The following is a 23,681-nucleotide window of genomic DNA, read 5'->3' on the forward strand; positions in this document are numbered from 1 at the left end:
TGAGCGCCACGAGAGCGATCGCGATGCATTTCGGTGTGCGAGAATATTGCGATCGGCCGCGGCGGCAGCCCACTGCACGGTTTCGAATCTGGGATCCTAGTACTGGTGACTTTCGATTTTTCTACTATTCGGCATCATTGTCGTGTAATGTCCGTGAAGTTATAACTATATAGTTGGCATAATATGTACCTACAGTACAACAGTATATAGTATATAACGGAGATGGCCAACCTATGGCACACATTTTTTCGACACTCGAAAATAGTATTTTTATTTCGTTGTTCAATCTTTCGTTGAATCAAAACAATTGGAGGCGAAGTAGAAAACCGTTTCTACTGTCTATTGTAACTTGTAGGTGTCGAACGATTGACACTCATCATTGCGTAAGTCACCGTAATTTATGCAGTGTTAATTTTGAATTCAACGATAAATTATTGAACACGAAAAAAGGTTCTGAGCGAGAGTGGTTATGACCCTAAAATATTACTGATTTTAGTTCATGATATCATGTTTTTTGATACTATTACAAAATAAGTTTATTTTCCTATTAATATTACGACGGTATGTTGATTTAATTTAGTCCGAAAACATTGCATTCATTATTTTATTGATTTTTAATTATTTGTATAATGTATTATTGTAATCAACTTTTAAGTCAACACCGTTCATCTTATCGTAGAATGGTATAAATAGCTTAAAATTAGTTTAAATGTTTAGAAAATGTCATCATTGTGTACTTTTGAAAAATATAATAATACACAAAAGAGTTTCAAGTTAAATTCTTCGTTTGAAATTTAAAATATCAAATTTCGTTGACATTCTAACTTCAAAATGTGTCTACAATGAAATTGTGCATATAATATATTGTATGTAAATAATGCAAATAATACAAGAAAAAACATTTTTTAATTTTACCACGTTTTGAAAATCATAATTCAAATATTTCATATACATTTTTAAGTATCTACGGTAATTTGTTTTTTACGTAAATAGATACAATAAGAAGATTGATTTCGTAAATACTGATTTTACTTAAAAATTCAGAAATCTTAAATTTTGGTTTTCCCTATTATTAAGAAAAGTAGATACTGGAATTGTTTAACTTTAACCGTCAAAGTATAAACTATAACCATATTCCTTATTATTTCTGAATAATAATGAGCTAGGGGTGCCAATTATAAAAGTCTGGAATTCACTGCTACCAGAAATAATAGGTACCATGAACCTACTTAAAAAAAAATGTTTTATTCCAAATAAGTTCAATACTCGTATCAACATAGATTTGTGAATGTTTATTTTCCAAAAACTAATTATTTCTAATAAACACATAAGATTGATACGTTGATGGATGTAAAGTAAAGCTGCTTGTATTTTATTAATTTTATTAATTTATAAAAATTAATATTTACAAAACACACAACTGATATAAAAAAATGCACAGTGGATTTTATAAGCCCCCATTAGCTCAAGTAAAAGTTGTTTATAGGTGTCTATGAACATATTACTGGCATTTGATTTTTTATAAACACTTTAATAACAACATTTTGGCACGTCATTCGAAAAAGGTTCACTATCTCTGGTACAGTTTGAGTTAAAAAAAAAAAGAAAAACAACAACAAAACAATGAAGTTTTTTTAAAATTTGTTGGCTAACAGTTAGTGCTATACTGCTATAGAGATTTAACAAAGTTCTATAGTATGAATATATACCTATTAATGTACACAGTACACAACTTAGTAGGTAAAAATATTTCATAAAAAATTGAGTAAACAATTATCAACAAATAAATTAAATTAATAAGGATAAAATATATAATCATATTTCGAATTGATTTTAAATAATCAATAATACAAACGAAGTTCTAATTTTCAATATTATTAACTAAAATAATAAGCCAAGTGCTCAGCAAAAGTATAAATGAATAAATATATTATATTATGTACAATTATATATGTATAAATACCAAAATACACTTACAAGAAATGTAAAATATTTTAAGAAAGTAAAGTATGTTTTAAGTTAATTTTAGAGCAGTGGTTTTTATTAAATATAATCAGTGCAGTATATCTATGTATACAAAATCGTATACTAGATTCCTAAATTGCGAAATTTGAGATGAAATGGCGAATGTTTGGTAAATTTGACACTCCACTCATTGCGTATCTGAGATGTTATAGAGCAGTAAAAGTATACCTAAATTGTCGTGTGACAAATCACTCATTAGAAAGGATTATTCAACTAATAAAGGGCGGTAACCATATATGGCTTAAGCACATGAACAGAAAATAATAATATAATATTGTTTATAACCGGTTCAAATTAAATTCAGCCCATATTTTTGAGAAATTAATTTATAGGGAAGGGATGAATTTTGATCATACAACAGTCACCATAAATACAGATGATCAATAGTGAACATCTATCAGTTTGAAAAAGCAGAACTAACAAGCCACATAGCACAGTTCAAAAAAAAATAAAAAAAATGGCCGTCAAGGTACCTACTTATGTTATTTTCAATAAATTGTGACACAAACGTCGTCTTATAGTAAAATCATTTTTTTAAACCACGATTATTTTATTTCAGATGATCATTTTCGCCGCTTGCGTGGCCACCACACTCGCCCAATACGCCGCCCCAGCATACCCAGCTCAACACGCTGAAGCCGAACACGCTTACGCCCCAACCCCGTACAACTTCGAATACAGCGTAAACGACCCACACACCTACGACGTACACAGCCAATCCGAATCCAGCGACGGAAACGGTAACGTCAAGGGAACTTACAGCCTTTTGGAAGCCGACGGTTCAACCCGTGTCGTCGAATACACCGCCGATGACCACAGCGGTTTCAACGCCGAAGTCAAGAAAATCGAAGGACATAGCCAAGGTTACAAGGCACCGTACAGCGCACCTGCTGCCCCAGCCTACAAGCCAGCTTACTCTGCACCAGCATACTCTGCACCATCTTACTCTGCACCAGCTTACTCTGCACCATCTTACTCTGCACCAGCCTACAAGCCAGCTTACTCTGCACCAGCTTACTCTGCACCTGCATACTCTGCACCAGCACACTCTGCACCCGCATACTCTGCACCAGCTTACTCTGCACCATCTTACTCTGCACCAGCCTACAAGCCAGCGTACTCCGCACCGTCTTACTCTGCACCAGCATACTCTGCACCCGCACACTCCGCTCCAGCCTACTAATTTGCTTAGTCGTGCATGTCACTTTCCTCCAACTTTCCAACTTTCAATTTCACAGTGTTCGCATTGAACCTTGGTTAAAAATTCAAACATTATGATATTAATATGTGAAATACTTAGTGTGACTATTGTATTTATTGTGTAAATATATGCATATAAATATGCATTTGTTGTATATCTCTGTGTTGTTTTTTTAATTATTCAGTTATCATAAATTGATAAAGAACACACTATAGGGTTCAAAGGTATCGCCAGATATACTGCCTATACTGACTTCGTAGTACCTAATAATGCTAGAACAAATCGAACGTGGCTAATTCATTAGTCTCATAGTATTATAGCTGCTTCTGCAGCAATAGCTAACCGACTTACTCAGCTGTCCCAGTGATTTATGTATAGGTACTAATTAGTCATCAATCTGTTAAATTGTTTTTAATTTTTAAGACGAGTTGAGTTTTTAATAGAAATCAGTAGCAAAAGTACCTACGGATGTTTCTTTTTTTAATTTATTCAATTGTCAAATTTATAATCAATTACTTGAATTACAATAATTTATTTTAATTTCTATTCTGCGCAACAGTAGGACATTGCTTAGTTCCTTAATGTTTTCGCATTTTGAACGTAATATAATTACTACGGTAGTTTTAATGTCGTTGTTATAGAGCTGCACGTGTATAGTCTCGAACAGCCTTCTAGTCTCAATTAAAAAAAAAAAAAAACAAAAAAACAATAAAATATAAAAGGTTTTTCTTCATTTGACATTGCCATTTGTTCCCTCTGCTCAAATTGGTATTATATATTTATTCTGTTTCTGTGGTATGGTGAACTACTAAAGTACAGATTTTTCATCACCATTTGAATAAAACAATTTTGTTTATGGGAAAAATATATGTTTTTCTGTATAATTCTAGTAGTAAAATATTAACTATGTATGATATATATATATACTTTTAACAATGTGCGTCAATAATATTAATCAACAAAAATATTATTATTCTTTTATTAAAAAGTATTCTGAAGAAATAAATTTTATAAAAAAAAAATTCTCCTATAATTGTAGTTTGTGAATGGTTTGTTACGTTATAATATGCTACCTAATACCGTTACGACGAATACAGTAATCTTAATGGTATAATATATATCATATTTTAATATGAATATATGTGAAATACAGGACAAGTTAATTAGGCTACAGTGGGTCATTTAACTAGAAATCAATAATTATGATGTATCATTACGATTTCAAGCGGAGTTCGGTTTACTGATTAGTTACCTAGTAAGTCTTTAAAAACATGTAATGTGCATAATTTGTACTAATTTATTTATAATTTGATATTTTAAAGATATGTTTAATAATCAAATTACATAAGCGATACGAGGTGATATATTTAAGTGGCTGCACTATTTTTTATTAAAAAACATAGTCTTACATGGTTTAAAACACTATTGGTAGGTACTTTGAAACTTTTCTTTATAACAGAAAGGGATGGTTGTTTTTAAAGACAACGTATATTGATTGTTTTATTATCTAAAGTACCTATAGATCTTAATGTTTAAACATTGAATCTTTTGTTTTTTTTATAAATGGGTAATAATCATTTAACGTTTTGATAAGAAGAGTAAAGTTGCAAGGGGTGTCCAATCAAATTTTTAATTCACTACTTCAACAGCTATAGCATGCAAGACTCTACCTCAACTTTAAAACTAACCTTTACCGAACTATTGGACTCATTAGGTATATCTTATTTAATCACACTATTCAATTTTTATTAATTTCGTATCTTAAAATATATTAATGTATATAATATGTTTCAAAATCGTTAATAGTAAGGGAAATCATACAGAAATAAACAAGGCGAAACACTCCATATTATAATATTATAATGTGATATCGTCATAATAGTACCAATAACGATAATCACACGATTTGTAAAAGTTGTATACCTACGTACGATTTATTGATTTTAGTAGAACACGTTTACACGTGTGAATAGCTTAGTTTAAATTGTATCGAACGGTTTTAGTGAAAAAATCGGACAGACATCATTATATTGGATACAGAAACCGAGTGTTAGTTACTCCTCTGTTTGCTCACCTCGGTGCAGAATAGTGCAAGTGTATTATTAATTTGAATTTGAAATCATGTTTGCATTCAATCGAAAACGATTCTGGGTGGATGTTGATTTGTGTGAACTATACATAAAGACATAAAGTGTTCACAGCAGCAGGACATACTGAACAATTTTAATCATTCGGATATATACTATTAAAATTAAATCTACTTAGATATACCATTTAATCAATGGTTTATAAAATAATATGTATACATTCAATTTAATGTCATATATTATGTTAGGTATATCATATAGTAATGGACAACTGTTATCGAACGAGTAACCTTGTATGTTAAGTCGTTATGCCAAATCACAAAATCTGATTTTTAAATAGTTAAAAACATAAAATAGGTATTAATTATTCAAATATTAAGTTCATACAAAATGTAATATTACATTTTATGGTGAAATTAAGGTTGAGTTGTAATTACAATTGGAAGAGTAAAATTAGTTTAATTAGTAGTGCAGTAAAATTAGTCAATATTAAATAAATACAATTGAGAAATGTATTGAATCAAAACTATATTTTTAAACTTCTTATTAGGATTAAAAAAATGGTGAATACATTTAAAACGTTCTTTTATGTCTATAGTATGTGAAAAACGTTCATATTGTTCAATCAGTCATAAAAAGTAAAAACTTATGAGAACCAAAACACTGTACTCGATGCTTTTTCTTTACAAGGAAAATCTATGAACTAGACAATGTGTTTTTGTTTATAAGTATCCATGACAATCAAAACCGTACTAAAAATTGGTCAGAAACATAATATTGTGTATCCAGCACAAATGAAAAATTGTGGAATTGATTTTAAAAATATTTTTATATAATTTAAATTATTTGTTATTTTTGTGTTTACTTCATCCAAAATTTCACTGGCCACACATAAGGAATGCGCTACAGAAAATGCTGCAGGCTGTAAGCCACGGGTTGGGCATTGATGTGATATAATAGTATCTCACGTTATTACTTATTAATATAATTACATAGTTAAATACATGTTTATCCCGACCTTCGTGTACCTTCATGCATGTAGATTATGTTCTATTGTAATATTATTCGAAAAGTTACAAAACTTAAATAAACTAATAACAAATAGGTATTGAATACGAAGATCATTCGTGAATAAGATAAATTATTACAAAACCAAAAGATTATAAGATAGTTCAATTCATATTTACAGACATTTATAATAAATGGAAACTTATTGTCGCAACCACATTTAGGTATTGGGTAATCATTCAGTATTGCATTCAAAAAATTGTTAGGCATTAATTTCATCGGCTGTTTCTCTGGGAATATTTGCAAACCAATTATTTTCGTTTGTTCACTGAAGATAATCTTAGCAGAATTTTGTCATGGTTCTAACAGTATATTATCAATATTTTATTGTGTTGCTGACTATTGTGAATAATTTAAAAAAAAACACAAAACAGTACCTAATATTTTTGATTTTTATTAGTATAAGGCAATATTAAATCAAAGAAAATGTATTGAATTCATAAGTTGCATTAATCTTATAACAATAAAATGTAGTCATACGTCTGATAGACTAGTCATTAAACCGATGAAAATACGGAAACAGGTTTGCACATTTTAATTTAACTGTAGGTGTGTTGTTTATCGACGACAGAATATAAGCGGACTGATGATCCGAAATACGATTTTGATAACCCACTGCTAAAATCACAATAATATTTACATAAATAATTATACGTTGTTGAGTTGTGAACACTATAAGTACATTCTGTACATTTATAAATCGGTTAACTTAAACAATTTTCAATATTTCATTGAAAGCAATTTTATGTACCTACTATGTACACATATTGTATAATGGAATAACCTAATGTTCATTTTATCTATATAAATCTGTTTGTAATAATATAACTTCTATAATATTTTTTTTATAAGTAAGTTTTAGAAAGAAGGTTATAATTTATATTTTTACATGATCTATATATTATTTCATAAACTTGATTTTGTAATATCTATTAGAAACATTTAAATTTATAATTCCTAATAATTATGCACAGACAGCCACAACGAGGACAAATTAGGTGGCGAGATATGTGATAAGTGACCAACACACGATGTTTTAATAATATAACACGGATAAAAATTGAAAATCAATATTTGTTCTTATAGTAATAAACTAAAATTATTTAAGAAATAGATACATTTTAATATTTTTCAATTTGATAAAGGCAATATCTTAATTTACAGAATCATCTTGTATAGGACAATTTAAAATATTGACATATTGACATAGTTTATGGGTAAAATGTAGATACTAAGTATGTCAAATCAATAATCAAACCGATAACAAAATATGTAATAACATTATGTCACATCAATTAATAATTGGATTATGCCATACGAAATAAAAAAAATAATAATTGGATAGGGTTATATTATTTAGGCAAATATAGAAGGTAACTGATTAGTGTCGAAAATAATAATATTAATAGTATAATATCGAATACAACCGGTTCAAGAAGTTATAACATATCAAACATATCAATATGGTGATGTGTATTATTCAATATTTATTGGAAGGGTAAATTTAAAAATTATCAGTCAACATAAATACGCTGTATCAACAGTGAAAAGATATCAGTTTCAAACAGCAGAACTAACAAGAACATACAGCACAGTTCAAACACAAAAATACAAAATGGCAGTTAAGGTACATATATTATTTTCAATCAATTTACAAAAAAGTTTATCTTAGTACTACAACAATTTTTTTTAAACATTTTTTTTTTCAATTTCAGATGATCATTTTCGCCGCTTGCGTGGCCACCACACTCGCCCAATACGCCGCCCCAGCTTACCCAGCTCAACACGCTGAAGCCGAACACGCTTACGCCCCAACCCCGTACAACTTCGAATACAGCGTAAACGACCCACACACCTACGACGTACACAGCCAATCCGAATCCAGCGACGGAAACGGTAACGTCAAGGGAACTTACAGCCTTTTGGAAGCCGACGGTTCAACCCGTGTCGTCGAATACACCGCCGATGACCACAGCGGTTTCAACGCCGAAGTCAAGAAAATCGAAGGACATAGCCAAGGTTACAAGGCACCGTACAGCGCACCTGCTGCCCCAGCCTACAAGCCAGCTTACTCTGCACCAGCATACTCTGCACCAGCATACTCTGCACCAGCATACTCTGCACCAGCATACTCTGCACCCGCTTACTCAGCACCTGCACACTCTGCACCAGCTTACTCTGCACCCGCACACTCTGCACCAGCATACTCTGCACCAGCCTACTCTGCACCAGCATACTCTGCACCCGCTTACTCAGCACCCGCACACTCTGCACCAGCTTACTCTGCACCAGCTTACTCAGCACCCGCACACTCTGCCCCTTCTTACTCGGCTCCGGCCTACAAACCAGCATACTAATTTAATTAGTCGTGTTCCCTACATGCTTCCATCTTTTTTTTCACATTGTTTTCATTTACCTCTCAACTATGGTGTTCACATCAAACCATAGTTCTTAAACATTGGCACATTCATATGTAAAATACTTATTGTGACTTTTGTATATTTATTGTGTAAATAAATGCATACAAATATGTATTAACTGTTATACATCTGTGTTTTTTATTTATTATTCAGCTATCATTGATTGATCATGTATACGCCTCTATAGTGGCAATATCGTTTTTGGTTCAAATCTTATCATCACATATACATGTCAGCCATGGACACTGTGGTTCCAATACCAGAAACAATTGAACGTTGCTAATAATTGTCATATCATAGTGAATCTGCAGCAATAGCGAACCGACATACCAACTCAGCTGCCTCAGTAACTTACGAATGCAAGTAAATATAATATTCGTAAATTGTTTATGATATGTCGTTTTTAAGTAACAAAAACAAGCCCGAGTGGATTGAAAATAACACATTCCAGAATTGTATTATATGTTAAATGTTAAAACCCCTTTTACCAATATTATAGAAAATATATATTTGGAGGGTGTATCAACGAGTTTCAAAAATATTCGGTATAAAGAATAATAAGGTCCTTTAGAAAAATCAAAAATGAACCTATTTTATTAATGCGATATTGGACAGTATAATTAACAGGGGGAAAATTCCAAATATAGCAATAAATCATATCATACAAAAATAAACTCAATTCACTTATCATAACCAAAGTATAAGTAGACTTTTATTGAATCTTAAACAAAACAAAATTAGTATATAAAATTCATATGCAACTAGAACAATGAAAAATAAATACATATTATCAATAAGAAAATCATTATAAGACTAAAAACGTATTCAATATTTATTGGTATATTGGAATACATCATAAATTCAAAATGTTTTAATTCATTGTTTAATTGAAAGCTCAATATTAAATAGAAATTAGTGAAGTAAACATTATTCAAGTTCAATAATTAAAAAAATTCTCAGAAATACACGAGAAATGAGAAGAGTGTTCAAATAATTCTTTTCATTTATTAAAGGTACATTCAAATTTAAAAATGTAATCGTTTAAGTTAATGCATTGTTTTTTTTTAAATTATAAAAATTATACTCAATTTTAGACGTTTAAGTGATAAAATTAGATTAGTGACAGTTTTGTATGTAATAATTATTACAAATATAATTAAATAATAAATTATTTAGTAACTACACAAAAAATTACATGATGATATATCAAAGTAAAAGAAATATTATAATATACATTTTAGCTGCAAATCAGGCTATTGTTTATCGAACAATGCAACCCAATTTCTATGGGCAATGCAGAACCAATGTAATAAGTCCGCCGCTGTATATCAGATCTGGAAATATAATTTAAACCGATTTGTTATTTAAATACTTGATTTGGATGATAATATGCTTAAATATTTTTATTTTTTGTTTGTTTTAGATACTTAAAATTTTAAAATTTACTTTTATTTAAACAAAGCATACACTTGTATAAACAAATACTACATCATACACAATTGCTTTGCATAAAAATACTAATTTAACTAAACACCAATTATTTTGATCATCCGACAACTAATTTTAATTTAGAAGATGAAAAAATCTTGACACGATGATAATTGAAAAGATAATAATATAGAGTTTAATATATATCCATATAAGTATGTGTATTTGAAATACAAACTGAAAAAAGAAACAATAGTAGGTACGTTTCAAGTAATTTCTTTTTATGGTTCTGTTCTATAAATTTATAAAACGTACTGAATTGACAGTTATAATGTATACCTCTTTAAAGATGCAGGTTATTAATCATAAATTGCAATTTTTAAAATTATTTTTTCTTACAGTTAATCTTAAAATAGTCAAGAGTACATTGTCTTGCATAATGACATTTGAATGAAATGTCCAATAACATCAGGCAGAGAAAAATATGTAGGTCAGGCAATGTATCATAATGCAATATAACCTACATTACGGCCAGAGGTGGATCCAAAGATGGCCAGGGGCCGCGGCCCCTTGCCAAGCCCGTATTTCTAAAAATTGTGTACTGTTAATAACAAAATTTAGAAAAAACCTATTAGAATATCGAACGTTTTGGGAAAATTATGACTCCCCCCCCCCCAAACATTTCTCTGGAGCCACCTATTTTTTTCCCCACGTTATAATTCATTATATATGATTTTAAATAATTAAAAAAAATTAAACGACACATGAATAATAAATGTGCAGAATTAGTAAAATGTAGTATTTATTTAAATAATAAATCAATAACAACATCATATATAAACAAAGAGTCAAGTATTTGTGATAAATGAGATGTTTCTAATTATCAACCATGTGACTTTAAAACAATTTCAACGAAGTTTCGGTTGGACAGTTTGAAAATTAGTAAGCCTTGCATGGTCTGCAAGCCGGGGCGGAGTAAGGTGGCGATGCGTACGCAGCTGGGGTGGAAGAGGCAGATCTGTAGGCTGTGGCAGAGTTTGTGGATGCATAGTAAGTTGGCCTGTAGAATGGGGCAGCAGGTGCGCTGTATGGTGCCTTATAACCTTGGCTATATCCTACGATTTTCTTGACTTCGGCGTTGAAGCCGCTGTGGTCATAGGCGCTGTATTTTAATGGCTAGTCTAGTTAGAGCCTGGTTAGAGTGTCCTAATTATACAACTCAAATAAATATAGGGAGAACACTTAGTAGATACCTCCTAGATAGGTGTATCTACAATTGCAAGTACACAAATGTAAAAAACTGTTTGATATTACTTAATTTATTATTTATTTACAACATAAACACAACGATGGCACAAATATGGTTTGATGATGGGCAATGGAGATATTATTATACATTATAAGACTGAAATATGGTTGTCATAATCAATGGCATGACTAGAGAAATGATCAGTATGCTGGTTTATATGCTGGCTTGTAGGCCGGGGCAGAGTATGCGGGTGCTGGGTAAGCTGGGGCGGCGTAGGCTGGCGCAGAGTAAGATGGTGCAGAGTATGCTGGCTTGTAGGCTGGTGCAGAGTATGCTGGCTTGTAGGCTGGTGCAGAGTAGGCTGGTGCAGAGTATGCTGGCTTGTAGGCTGGTGCAGAGTAAGCTGGGGTCTTGTATCCACCTTCGTTCTTGACGACTGCGTTGAAACCACTGTGGTCATCGGCGGTGTATTCGACGGTACGGGTTGAACCGTCGGCTTCCAAAAGGCTGTAAGTCCCTTTGACGTAACCGTTTCCGTCACTGTACTCGGATTGGCTGTGCACGTCGTAGGTGTGTGGATCATTTACGCTGTACTCGAAGTTGTATGGGGTTGGGGCGTACGAGTGTTCAGATTGAGTGTAAGCGTGGTGCGCTGGATATGCTGGGGAGGCGTATTGAGCGAGAGCGGTGGCCACGCAGGCAGCAAAAATGATCATCTGCAATAAAAGCGTTAAGATTAAAAATGCAAAATGAACATGTTTTAAGATTAATGTTTTCAGATAATATAATATTTAACAAAGACACAAGTACCTTAGCGGCCATTTTGTATAAATGTGTTTTTTAACTGTGTGTTTGGTACTGTTTTAGTTAAGAACTGATATCTTTCACTATTGATTCTTCGTATTTATGTTGAGTGATCCATGAAGTGTAATCCCTCCCAAAACTTTAAATCATAAACGCATATAATATATGTTGTATTACAACCGGTATGCAATAATCAATATTATCACTTATTTTAGTGCTTTGAACAATTATAAATTTACCACGCCCAAAATGGTAATTAGTCCTTTACAATAAAGTGATGTATATAATAATTTGGTGCCATTCGTTAAAGCATTTAAAGTGTCCCAATAGATTCAATCACAAATTCAAATATAGTTGTATATACGACATTTAAAACTTATATCAATATGATATATAAAACAATTATAACGCTAAATTCCACAGCACTTACACAAATAATATTTTATTCATTATAATCTGTGAATGAGCTCTGATTTCGTAATATAGAATGACACCAAATTATATCGCATTTCACTTTATGAGAAAGGAGTATCAAGTAAAGGGGCGAAGTAAATAGTTATACACAATACAATAATATATAACTATTTGAAACACGAAAATATATGATAGTTATAGTAGATGGGCTTATAAAAATACAACAAATATGTTGGTATAAGCTATACCAGTATAAAGTTTTAGAACTTTTTAAGTTATCTGAAGGGATGCAATGCCAATGGTCAATACTTAATTGATATAAATAATATTAAATATGAAACCTAGTAGGGAATAGATATTAGTTCAAATATTTTTTCTCCGTACTGTTTAAAAAAATGAGGTTAACATATTTTGGTCATACAGATACATACGATTTTTGTTCGATAAATTATCTAACAACTTTATAACCATAACATGTTTATTGTACAACTTTTAATAATTGTAAAATTGGGGTTTTCAATGGAAAATGAAAACTTGATAGTTATAATTTTATTTCTGATGATCATTTTTCCGGCTTGCGTTGCCACCGCTTTTGCCCAATATGCTACATCGGTTTACCCAACACAATATCCTTATGCTCAAGCTGAACACACTTACGCCGCAATCCTGTACAATTTCGAGTACAGTGTAGACGGGTAGACGACCCACACACTTACGACGTGCAAAGTTGATTCTAAACGGTTAAGCCAAAGGATCGCAGAATGCCGAAGGTTCCACTCGGGTCTCTGAATACACCGCTGACGATCACAGAGGTTTCGACGCTGAAGTTAAAAAAAGCAAAGGACATAACCACGGTTACAAAGTACAGCGTCACCACCTATAATCTGCCTATTCCGCCCCAGCTACTCACTCAGTACCGTCTTACTCCAGCCCGGCTTATTTACCGGCCCCATTCAGGGCAAATTAATATTGCCAAATGTTTTTGAAACAATTTAAATTATTAGTAACATGATCGAACGTTCTTTACCGCCATAAATACTTAACCACTTGTTAATCAAATTATGTTATAATTTATTTATTTTGTAAATACATTTTGATTTATACAACTATGAGCATTGGTATTTTTTTGTATTTTTTTTGTATTTGTTTTTACCGATTAAAATTATCTTGCTCTGTGTTTAATTACTCAAATAGTTTTCTTTTGATTGGACACTACACTCTCATTATATGTTGTCTCCATCTATTAGAAACGTACAACAGAGCAAATGAGCGTTCAGTAGAACTGATTTTGTGTACCTAGTAAGATTTAATATTAGAATTAATTGACCTATAACCAAATTTTAAAGTTGGCACAATATCTATTATATTTTGTCATTTTTTTATGGTATTATGATTTTTGAACGAGTTATGAGTATGTAAAATATTAAAATGTACAAAATGCACAACGTTTTCTTTTAAATTTAAATATTGCAAAAACTGACGGTAAAACATTCAATATTACTAAATTTAAGTTTGATTATAAGTCAAATCACAAACTAAGGATGTAGCATTATCTTAAATAATATTGTAACTGTAATTTTGTTCACCAAATAAAAAAAAAGCAGTTGTTTCTTTATTTCTTAATTTAATAATAAGTTCAATTTTATTATGAATATATTTTTATAGCATATACTCTAACCGGACCTTTATTCATGGCAATATAGATTTTTGGATTGCTTAAGACTATAGTACTAAAAGTTAAATAATATACATATGAAATCAACAGAATACCTATGTAGGTATAGATTTAACAAAAAATACGATACGGGTAACTTATAATAACAATTTGTATTAAAAATGACGAAATTTGTCCAAAGTACAAAATAAATTACGCAGATAAAAAAAAAATTTTATTTGTAAGCAATGATAAATTTGATAGAATTTAGTAGTACATTCATTGAAAAACAATTAAGTCGTCAATACTAACATAGAATTTAAGAATTTATTGGAAGGTAGTTGAGATAACCTTGGATTACATAAGTTAACCTACTCAAAACTGTTCATTTTGCAATAGTGGCGATTCAAACTATAAAGGTTTAGCCATTGTTTAATGATTTATGTGACTGTTGGTTATTTTTATCATAAAAGTGATTTAAAATAAAGGAAAATAGTTTCATTAATTTACATGACTCAAACTGATCATCGGTTTATTTTCAGTGTATGTTCTGCCTTTCTCAATTACAACAAATATTTCATACAATGAAATACTGTATAATTGTGCATGTTGCTGATACTATCATATTATTCATATCATATTACTTATCAGGTAATTTTTCGACTGGTAAAAGGGAAAAAAATGCCAAGTATATGCTGTTTACTATGGGATAATTGTCAATCATAGTTATAGAACGCCTACGAGCGTTACTGCGTTTGAGCATTTAATAATAAGATATATAACTATTATTTAAATTTATTTTATTTGACTTCTTATTTGTACTTCTTTAAAATGATATTATAACTAGTATGACTTATTACTTATTAGTTATTACCAATCAAAATATTTTACAGATTGTAGATGACGCATAATTATGATAAGTATGATTTTTCTAATGGGTACATCATACTTGTTCACAGGAATTGAACGTCATAGGTAACTAAACATTTCTATGTAAATTAGTTAGTTAATAGACATTAGAGGTTTCAGTTCCGTAATATTGATTAAAAATATAATATTTGGATGTATGGGAATTTACTATTTTTTATAAAAATCTAAATTCATTTCTCATTAGCCTATATCATTTCTCCACAATGAATCACAATATCTTGACAGTGACCCTACCACTCTCAGTCTTTAATTTTGCTAGTTATATTTAGTTCTTGAAATTGTATAACTTAACTTATTAAATTTCTCAATGCCACAATTTGCTATGTTAAATCTTAAATAGTATCTCCTTGATTGTATTATAGGCCATCGAGACTATATAAATAAATACACAAGGTGTTTCTTTTATTAGGAATCAATCGTTATCAAATATACATAAAATAAAAATGTTCATCATTTAAAAGCCATTTTATTTCTCTTAGTAAAAATGATACCATTACAAAAACAAAAATATCGCATTTTAGTTATGTTAGCTTCATAGTTTCCTTTGATTTATTTCTGTTTATTCATTCATCATGATACATACACAATATTTCAATTAGTTATAAGCATATATGCTTGTTTCGAACTAAATTTAAATTAGTAGAGTAAAGGTATACTAATATTAATATTATTTATAATGATTAGTTTCATTAATTATTTTATAAATTGAACAGTCACTTCACATTTAACAATTTAAGTACAATCAATGAACAAAAGGTTTTTTTAAATTTTTAGAACAATATTAACAAATTCTTTCGTTAAACTACACAACGAAGATAAAAAGAAGGGAGATAATATTTAAACTAAATGTAAAAAAAAAAATTCCAATTTTATTTAGAGTTGAGTTTTGAAATTAATGTTCGCATTTCGCATACAAACAAAAAACGATAAATGTACATAAAAAAATTTAAACTGGTTATAAGGATAAATTTTATTTTGATTGGTTTGACATTGTGTTATTAAATTGTTTTATATTTAATACCGATAGAAAAAATTCAACCTATTATTAAAATTTTTGCAACAGGTTTTATGTAAATAAATTTATTTTAATTTTTATCGACCAGTAAGTAAAATATATTATTATGTTCCCTTTGAAATAGCCCCCATGGAAATCACAATGAAAATCAATTTTGGCACATTTTTCGTACAAATGCAAATATTAGGTTTGAAAATAATTATGAATAAAGTAGGAGAGCTGAAAATGATTAAGTGTTTTCACTTAACTCTAGAGTATAATTTATTTGGAGGGCGGTAGCTGCAAAAGTGTTAAAAAATGAAAAATTTAATAATATATTGTCTACAACCGGTTACAATCAGACATAATCTGCGTTTATCTAATTACTAAGTATATTACGGTGTGCAACTGGAAGGGAAGTAATCACGACATTCGTTTTGCTTAAATACGGATAATCAGTAGTGATTTGCTATCAGTTTCAATCAACAGAACCAAGCATACACAGCACAGTTCAAAAAAAAAAACACCGACAAAATGGCAGCTAAGGTATTAAGATCTTGTTCAATAATGTAATATCAATTTGATTTCGAGCAGTCTATTAAAGTTTCTAAATTATTTAACATGTTTATTTGAAATATTATAAATCGTATTCGGTAATATTATAATGTCGATGCATATTTCAGATGATCGTTTTCGCAGCCTGCGTGGCCGCAGCACTCGCTGAATACGCCGCCCCGGCTTACCCAGCACACCACGCTTACGTCGCTGAACACTCAGCCCCGACCCCGTACAACTTCGAGTACAGCGTAAACGACCCACACTCCTACGACGTCAAGAGCCAATCCGAGTACAGCGACGGNCCTACGACGTCAAGAGCCAATCCGAGTACAGCGACGGACACGGAAACGTCAAGGGATCGTACAGCCTTTTGGAAGCCGACGGTTCCACCCGCGTCGTCGAATACACCGCCGACGACCACAGCGGTTTCAACGCTGAAGTCAAGAAAATCGAAGGACATAGCCACGGTTACAGCGCACCAGCTTACAAATCCGCCCCAGCCTACAAGGCCGCCCCAGCCTACAAAGCCGCACCGGCCGCATACGCCGGACACTCATACGCCGCCCCAGCTGCATACGCCGGACACTCTTACGCTGCCCCAGCTCACTCTTACGCTGCCCCAGCCGCATACGCTGCACACTCTTACTCCGCCCCGGCTTACAAACCAGTCGCATACAAGGCATACTAATAACTTTGGCTTCAACATTCAACAAACTAAATTTTTTACAATGAGCCGCATTTCGTCATAGAAATCAGTTTTTTTGTTCTTCTAACATCTGATCATGTATAATTTATTCAATTGTGAAATATATAATAAAACAATTGAATTATAATATATTGTATTGATTTTTTTTTTGTTCACTCAATGGGAAACTGGTCCTTCTTAATGTCTTGATCGTAATATGATATATTTTTAAAATGAGTAAAAACAGTAATCGTCATAACTTTTTCGAAAAAACAGTTTAGATAGGTACTAAATCTATAGATACTACTTTATGAGTTATGAATATAACGAAGGTAATGATATCAGCCAATGAATTTCAACTGACAACCAGTGTCGGCCTAGCCAGGGCTGAGGGTCTTGAACCCTGCCGAACTGACTTTTTTTTTGGTCATAATCAGGGCCCCCAAGAAGTGCTGTCAAAAAATCGTCACCTTCATGATTCAATTAATTGCACGACTGATTGTAGAACTTGGTTTTATATAATATCACAATTGCTCATCGTAACGTCTATGTCATGGGTGTACAACTTGTTTCAACGTGTAGACCACGACAAAAAAGATACCTATACTGTATAATTTTGTTATGGTGTAGACGTATAATACAAAAATACGGTGAGACCGAGGTTGAGAGTGCATAAAATCCATTGTACGAAAGTGTTTGCTTTAAATACGACATATCGGAACGAGTAAATGTGTAGCAGAGGTGCATTAAAAGTGAGGGGGGAGGATTAGCTGCTCAAGGCAACAAGAGGGGCCAAAAAAGTCGCTAATATAGTTTGTAATATAATAAAAATAAAATATTTAGTTGAATAAATATTTATTATTTTAGTTTACGAATACAAATGTCGTCAAAACATTTACTCTCCTTCCAACACAACACAAAATTAAGTTGGTATATATCATAAGTATCTATGACTGTGATGTACTTACAAATGCATCACAAATAAGTACATACGTTTAATAAAGTTATGTACATTCAAAGAATAATCTGAGTAATATTTTACAACATTTCCAAAATCGCTTGGAAGCTAAACTGTTATGCCGTATTTCAATATATTTGTTCAATAGTGATTAGTGTTTATTGCATAGTAATATTATCTAAGTGATATGTACAGCTAGCATACAATCAGATCGATCTTATTAATACCTTATTTAAAATAAAAGTGATTTTATTCGACATAATATAACTGTTCTGTATAATATTTTATTCTTAATTACATAAACTATAATTTTTTTTAATAGAGGAAATAATTCAATTCCATTATAAGTAAGAATATTTAGTTGATAAGATCAAAATGTGTTGACATAACTGATGTTGTTTTTTAATGTAGATAATAATAAGACCTATTTTTCATTAAATATTTGTGCAAGACATTTTTAGATATGATATAACTTTCAAAATATTAAAACTATTTTTGTTTAATTTCGAGACTTGAAATTTTCAACATTGATTTTTATTTAAATTTATAACGTTAAATTAAAATATTATTTTTTGTACTTAAAAATGCTTGAAAATTAAATGAGGTTACTCAAATTTTGTTCTTACACTAATTAAAAATTATCGAAAATACGTATTTAATATTTTTTATATTTTAAGTTAAAAATTAAAAATGGAAGCGAAATAAGTAAAAATTATGGAAATAAGCTAACTATTTAGTAATTTATACAATTTGTACAATTATTAATTGTAACACTGTCATGTACATTAAAAATGTACTACTTACACAATTCTTTGTAAGAATTTTTTTAATGGTTGTATTTTAAAAAGTTATAATCTCAAATCCCTTACACTTTTATGAACGTTTAATATCATCATAATAAATTGGATATACGTACAATATCATACATATTATACATAATAACACTTAATAATGATTTCGGTATTTTTTATTATGTAAAAATTATTAATCGAAGAAACTTGAAGTTCCCCATTAATCAATTTGTAATTTTGTTCACTCAGAAACCTTTAAAATATTTTGCCTAATTTTAAGTCATTATTAGTACCAGGAACATATATCCACACCATTTGACGAAACTTCTAAGTTAATAACAGTAAGGCATGGTACAAAAATATAAACATAATATTATTACAACAATCAATAATATAACATAATAACTAATAAGTGATGATTTTAGCGAAATTAGTTCAACACACAAAATTAAAAAATATAATTTACTTAAAGTCAAACTATTAATAAATTATAAAACACCCTTAGAAATGCAGGCTGACAAACGTTTTCGTTCTACAGAATCGTTTTTTGCATGCAATAATTATATTCAAGTTTAACCGTTCCGTAAAAGCAACCTTCTCAATGACAAGGTACTTTCCAATAATACTATACTGCAGATCAACTTCCTGGTTTTTTAATTACAATATAGTTACGTGCAAGGTGTGTCAAAAAGTTCGGACTGGCAACATAGACTGCACTCAACCCGATTCACTACGGTCGCCACAGTACAAGCCATATTTTATTGTTTTTTGAAAGCTACACTTAAATTCAATTAAAATACTATATCGACTAGAATTTAATTAATTACCACATAGTATGAAAAAAGTGCTTGAAAACATAAAACTTAATTAATTTATAGTTTATATATTTTATTGAATTGCATTTCAATACATGTCATAAAAAAAATAATAACATCGTATGATAAAAAGCTGAATTTATAAATAACCGGAAAAATTGTTCTGCTATATTGTAGATTTAAAATGCACCTCGGCATGCAATAAATAGGTCATTGTAATGAATGTGTTAAATTTGAATTCAATGATAATTCATTGCATACAAAAAAAAAAACGATTCCGAGTATGAACCTCTCTTTATAAGGATATATTTTTATGATTAGTTTATAATATGTAATGATTGTAATTTATTCTTCTATATGATAAACTGTTAACTGTATGTATAAATAGGTCCATGTTAATATAAATAACTCTGAATTAATGTAAATACTTTAAAAAAGTGTTTTTGTATAGAAAACATTAATATACATTGGTAATAGCGAAAAGTTTCAAGATCCTATGATTATTATACTTTTCATAAATAACCAATAAATAATGTATACCCAATATTTTTATCATACGGAAATTTAAAAACATGAAATAAAAAGTTTGGTCGTCTTTAAATAGCATGAAAACCTTCAACATATTATAAAAATTATAAAATTTATAGAAATTATTGATATATAATAATATTATGTGAACCTATTTGGTGAAAAATTTAATTCTCTATACTAATTTATATTAGGAAAAACAATTAAATAAAAATTATCATAAACGGGTTTTTTGAAAACATTCTCTATATTTGTATTTTTATTATTCATCTATTATTTTTGAATGACCAGGTATTTTTTATTTCTGAATCAATCTCCTCCCTACTTCTAACGTAAAATACAAACCATAGAAGATGAGCCTCAGTTGATCTAAATCCAAGTTCATACCAGAAACCGCACCCCCAAAATTCAAAATTAAACCATTTTTACTACTTTGAAATGTATAGTATCAATAGTTAAAATAAAAATAAAAGATTTAGGTGAATAAAACTGATTCAATGATCTGCTCAGAATATAAAATATAATTATTAAAAACTAAAAAAAAAATCAACATCAGTAGAAATTTGAATATATTTTTTTTTAAAACAATGGACAATATTTTGTAGATATTTATTTTACGTTATTTTTGATTAATATATGATTCTATTCTAACACAATTTTAAACAGCATAATTTCATCAGTACAGCTTGAACAATTAAATGTATGACACGTATCTAACGTGAATCCTTCATATATTTTACCTAAGTAATAAATATATTAAAAAAATTATTATGTTAGCAATCGATAAGAAATTTGTGTTAGTGTGTTTAAATAAGAAGTAGGTAATTTACGAGATCATTTCAGAATGTTTGTAAAATAATTAGTTTTTGAGGTACTTTTCGGAAATTACTATTTTAATTTTAGGTTTAAAAATAATTTAAAAAAATATAAAAGTCCTTCGAAAATTCAATGAAATGACTATATAACGTTGTGTATTTATGTCAGACCAATTTATTGGAAAGGAATATTTAGCATAAATATGGTAACAAAATTAGTCTTAAATAAGAAGAAAAATGAAAGAATAATAATAATATACATTGTATGTAACCGGTTATAACATAATATAATGACATAAACTCACTAAATTAAGTTATTGGTAGGGACACAATTACAACTTTCCGTCTACATAAATACGGAGAATCACAAGTGAGTTGCTATCAGTTTCAATCCACAGATCAAAGTGCCAACAACACCGTTCAAAAGAAAAAAAAGCAACAAACAACAAAAATGGCAGTTAAGGTATTTAGATTCCTTTCAATATAGTAAAAAGTTTAATATCTAACGATGACTGTTATTCTAGATTGTCAATTCCATTTTTTTTTCGCTTGAAGCCCTATTTTAAATAAAAACATTTTGTATTTTCAGATGATCATTTTCGCAACCTGCGTGGCTGCCGCCCTCGCCGAATACGCAGCCCCGGCTTACCCAGCACACCACGCTTACGCCGCTGAACACTCAGCCCCGACCCCGTACAACTTCGAGTACAGCGTAAACGACCCACACACCTACGACGTCAAGAGCCAATCCGAATACAGCGACGGACACGGAAACGTCAAGGGATCGTACAGCCTTTTGGAAGCCGACGGTTCCACCCGCGTCGTCGAATACACCGCCGACGACCACAGCGGTTTCAACGCTGAAGTCAAGAAAATCGAAGGACATAGCAACGGTTACAGCGCACCAGCTTACAAATCCGCTCCAGCCTACAAAGCCGCCCCAGCCTACAAAGCCGCACCGGCCGCATACGCCGGACACGCATACGCCGCCCCAGCTGCATACGCCGGACACTCATACGCCGCCCCAGCTGCATACGCCGGACACTCATACGCCGCCCCAGCTGCATACGCCGGACACTCATACGCCGCCCCAGCTGCATACGCCGGACACTCATACGCCGCCCCAGCTGCATACGCCGGACACTCATACGCCGCCCCAGCTGCATACGCCGGACACTCATACGCCGCCCCAGCTGCATACGCCGGACACTCATACGCCGCCCCAGCTGCATACGCCGGACACTCTTACGCCGCCCCAGCTCACTCTTACGCCGCCCCAGCTCACTCTTACGCCGCCCCAGCTCACTCTTACGCCGCCCCGGCTTACAAACCAGCTGCGTACAAAGCTTACTAATAATTTATTGTCAGTTATTTTTTTTTTACACGGAGCTTTAATTTCCAACCATGGAAATCAGCTCTTTTGTTATACCATCTGAACATATTATTATATAGTTTGTTTTATTGTTAAAATATAATAAATTATATTAATAAGAATGTAATTATGAGTCATTTTTATTTCTATTCCTCACGATTATTGATAATTAATATACTTGTGTAATTTAACATTTGAACATTGCATATTATATTATATTATATTTTACAGCACATTATTTATTTATGAATAAAAAAAAATCATTTAGTGTAAATGATTGTATGGGCTCAAGTATAATAGGTGCATAATATTTTTTAAGTAGGTATGCAGTATATTATGCTTATTTAAAAATAATTACATATTTATATAGGTAGGTACATTTGAGTAATACATTTTCTATAATATATAATACACAACTAAAACTACATAATTAATAGGTACAATTTAAAAAAAATGTAATTACATTTAATAACTACGAATACAAAAGAAAATATTAAAGTACAATGAAAGTATAGACATAAAATGTAAACATTTTGTATCGAATAAATCAAAGTTTTTTAATTCGTTACTTGCTCGAAAGATACAATCTATGGGGTTATTTTAATCATATTATGAAGTGCATTGCGTTATTATTGATGCTGTAGGACTAAAATGAGACAAATATATAGGACACGAACCTTTTTTACCTAGTTGCAGTAACTTAATACAAGATATGATTTAATTAAAAAAATTGCCTTGCAATAAATATTTATAAATCGGAGTCTATATTAGAGAAATCTAAGTTAAGATTACACCACTATAGGTATAATCAAGAAATGGCTGATGGGTTATGTATTTACAGTGTCTTTCTATCTTTTAAACAGTGTATAATTGTCTCTGAAGATA

The 23,681-nt window shown here is 30.9% G+C and overlaps 3 protein-coding genes across 3 annotated transcripts; 2 read left to right on the forward strand and 1 right to left on the reverse strand.

The window, feature by feature from the left end:
• Nucleotides 1–2,365: 2,365 nt before the first annotated feature.
• Nucleotides 2,366–8,801, forward strand: LOC111034585 (cuticle protein-like). Its single transcript, XM_022315869.1, has 3 exons — nt 2,366–2,494; nt 2,585–3,207; nt 8,126–8,801. The coding sequence occupies exons 1-3, from the start codon at nt 2,483–2,485 to the stop codon at nt 8,736–8,738; spliced, it is 1,248 nt and encodes a 415-aa protein (XP_022171561.1). The 5' UTR covers nt 2,366–2,482; the 3' UTR covers nt 8,739–8,801.
• A 2,729-nt stretch (nt 8,802–11,530) lies between these two features.
• LOC111034581 (cuticle protein 7-like) lies at nt 11,531–12,380 on the reverse strand. Its single transcript, XM_022315865.1, has 2 exons — nt 12,289–12,380; nt 11,531–12,194 (listed from the first exon to the last, which is right to left on the reverse strand). Exons 1-2 carry the CDS (start codon nt 12,298–12,300, stop codon nt 11,679–11,681), a joined length of 528 nt encoding a protein of 175 aa, XP_022171557.1. The 5' UTR covers nt 12,301–12,380; the 3' UTR covers nt 11,531–11,678.
• Nucleotides 12,381–16,695: 4,315 nt separating this feature from the next.
• LOC111034586 (cuticle protein-like) lies at nt 16,696–22,850 on the forward strand. The gene is made up of 4 exons (XM_022315870.1): nt 16,696–16,820; nt 16,958–17,096; nt 17,135–17,510; nt 22,034–22,850. Exons 1-4 carry the CDS (start codon nt 16,809–16,811, stop codon nt 22,776–22,778), a joined length of 1,272 nt encoding a protein of 423 aa, XP_022171562.1. The 5' UTR covers nt 16,696–16,808; the 3' UTR covers nt 22,779–22,850.
• The last annotated feature ends 831 nt before the right edge of the window (nt 22,851–23,681 follow it).

Source organism: Myzus persicae, unplaced genomic scaffold (genome assembly GCF_001856785.1).
Source record: "Myzus persicae strain clone G006 unplaced genomic scaffold, MPER_G0061.0, whole genome shotgun sequence".
Classification (NCBI taxonomy): Eukaryota; Metazoa; Arthropoda; class Insecta; order Hemiptera; family Aphididae; genus Myzus; species Myzus persicae.

What these genes read in the sequence shown, in the direction of transcription:
- LOC111034585 (XM_022315869.1), top strand. An exon ending in CACTCCGCTCCAGCCTACTA is followed by an intron (nt 3,208 to 8,125) that starts ATTTGCTTAGTC and finishes TTGCGTGGCCAC; the next exon opens with CACACTCGCCCAATACGCCG.
- LOC111034586 (XM_022315870.1), top strand. An exon ending in TACAAACCAGTCGCATACAA is followed by an intron (nt 17,511 to 22,033) that starts GGCATACTAATA and finishes TTTCGCAACCTG; the next exon opens with CGTGGCTGCCGCCCTCGCCG.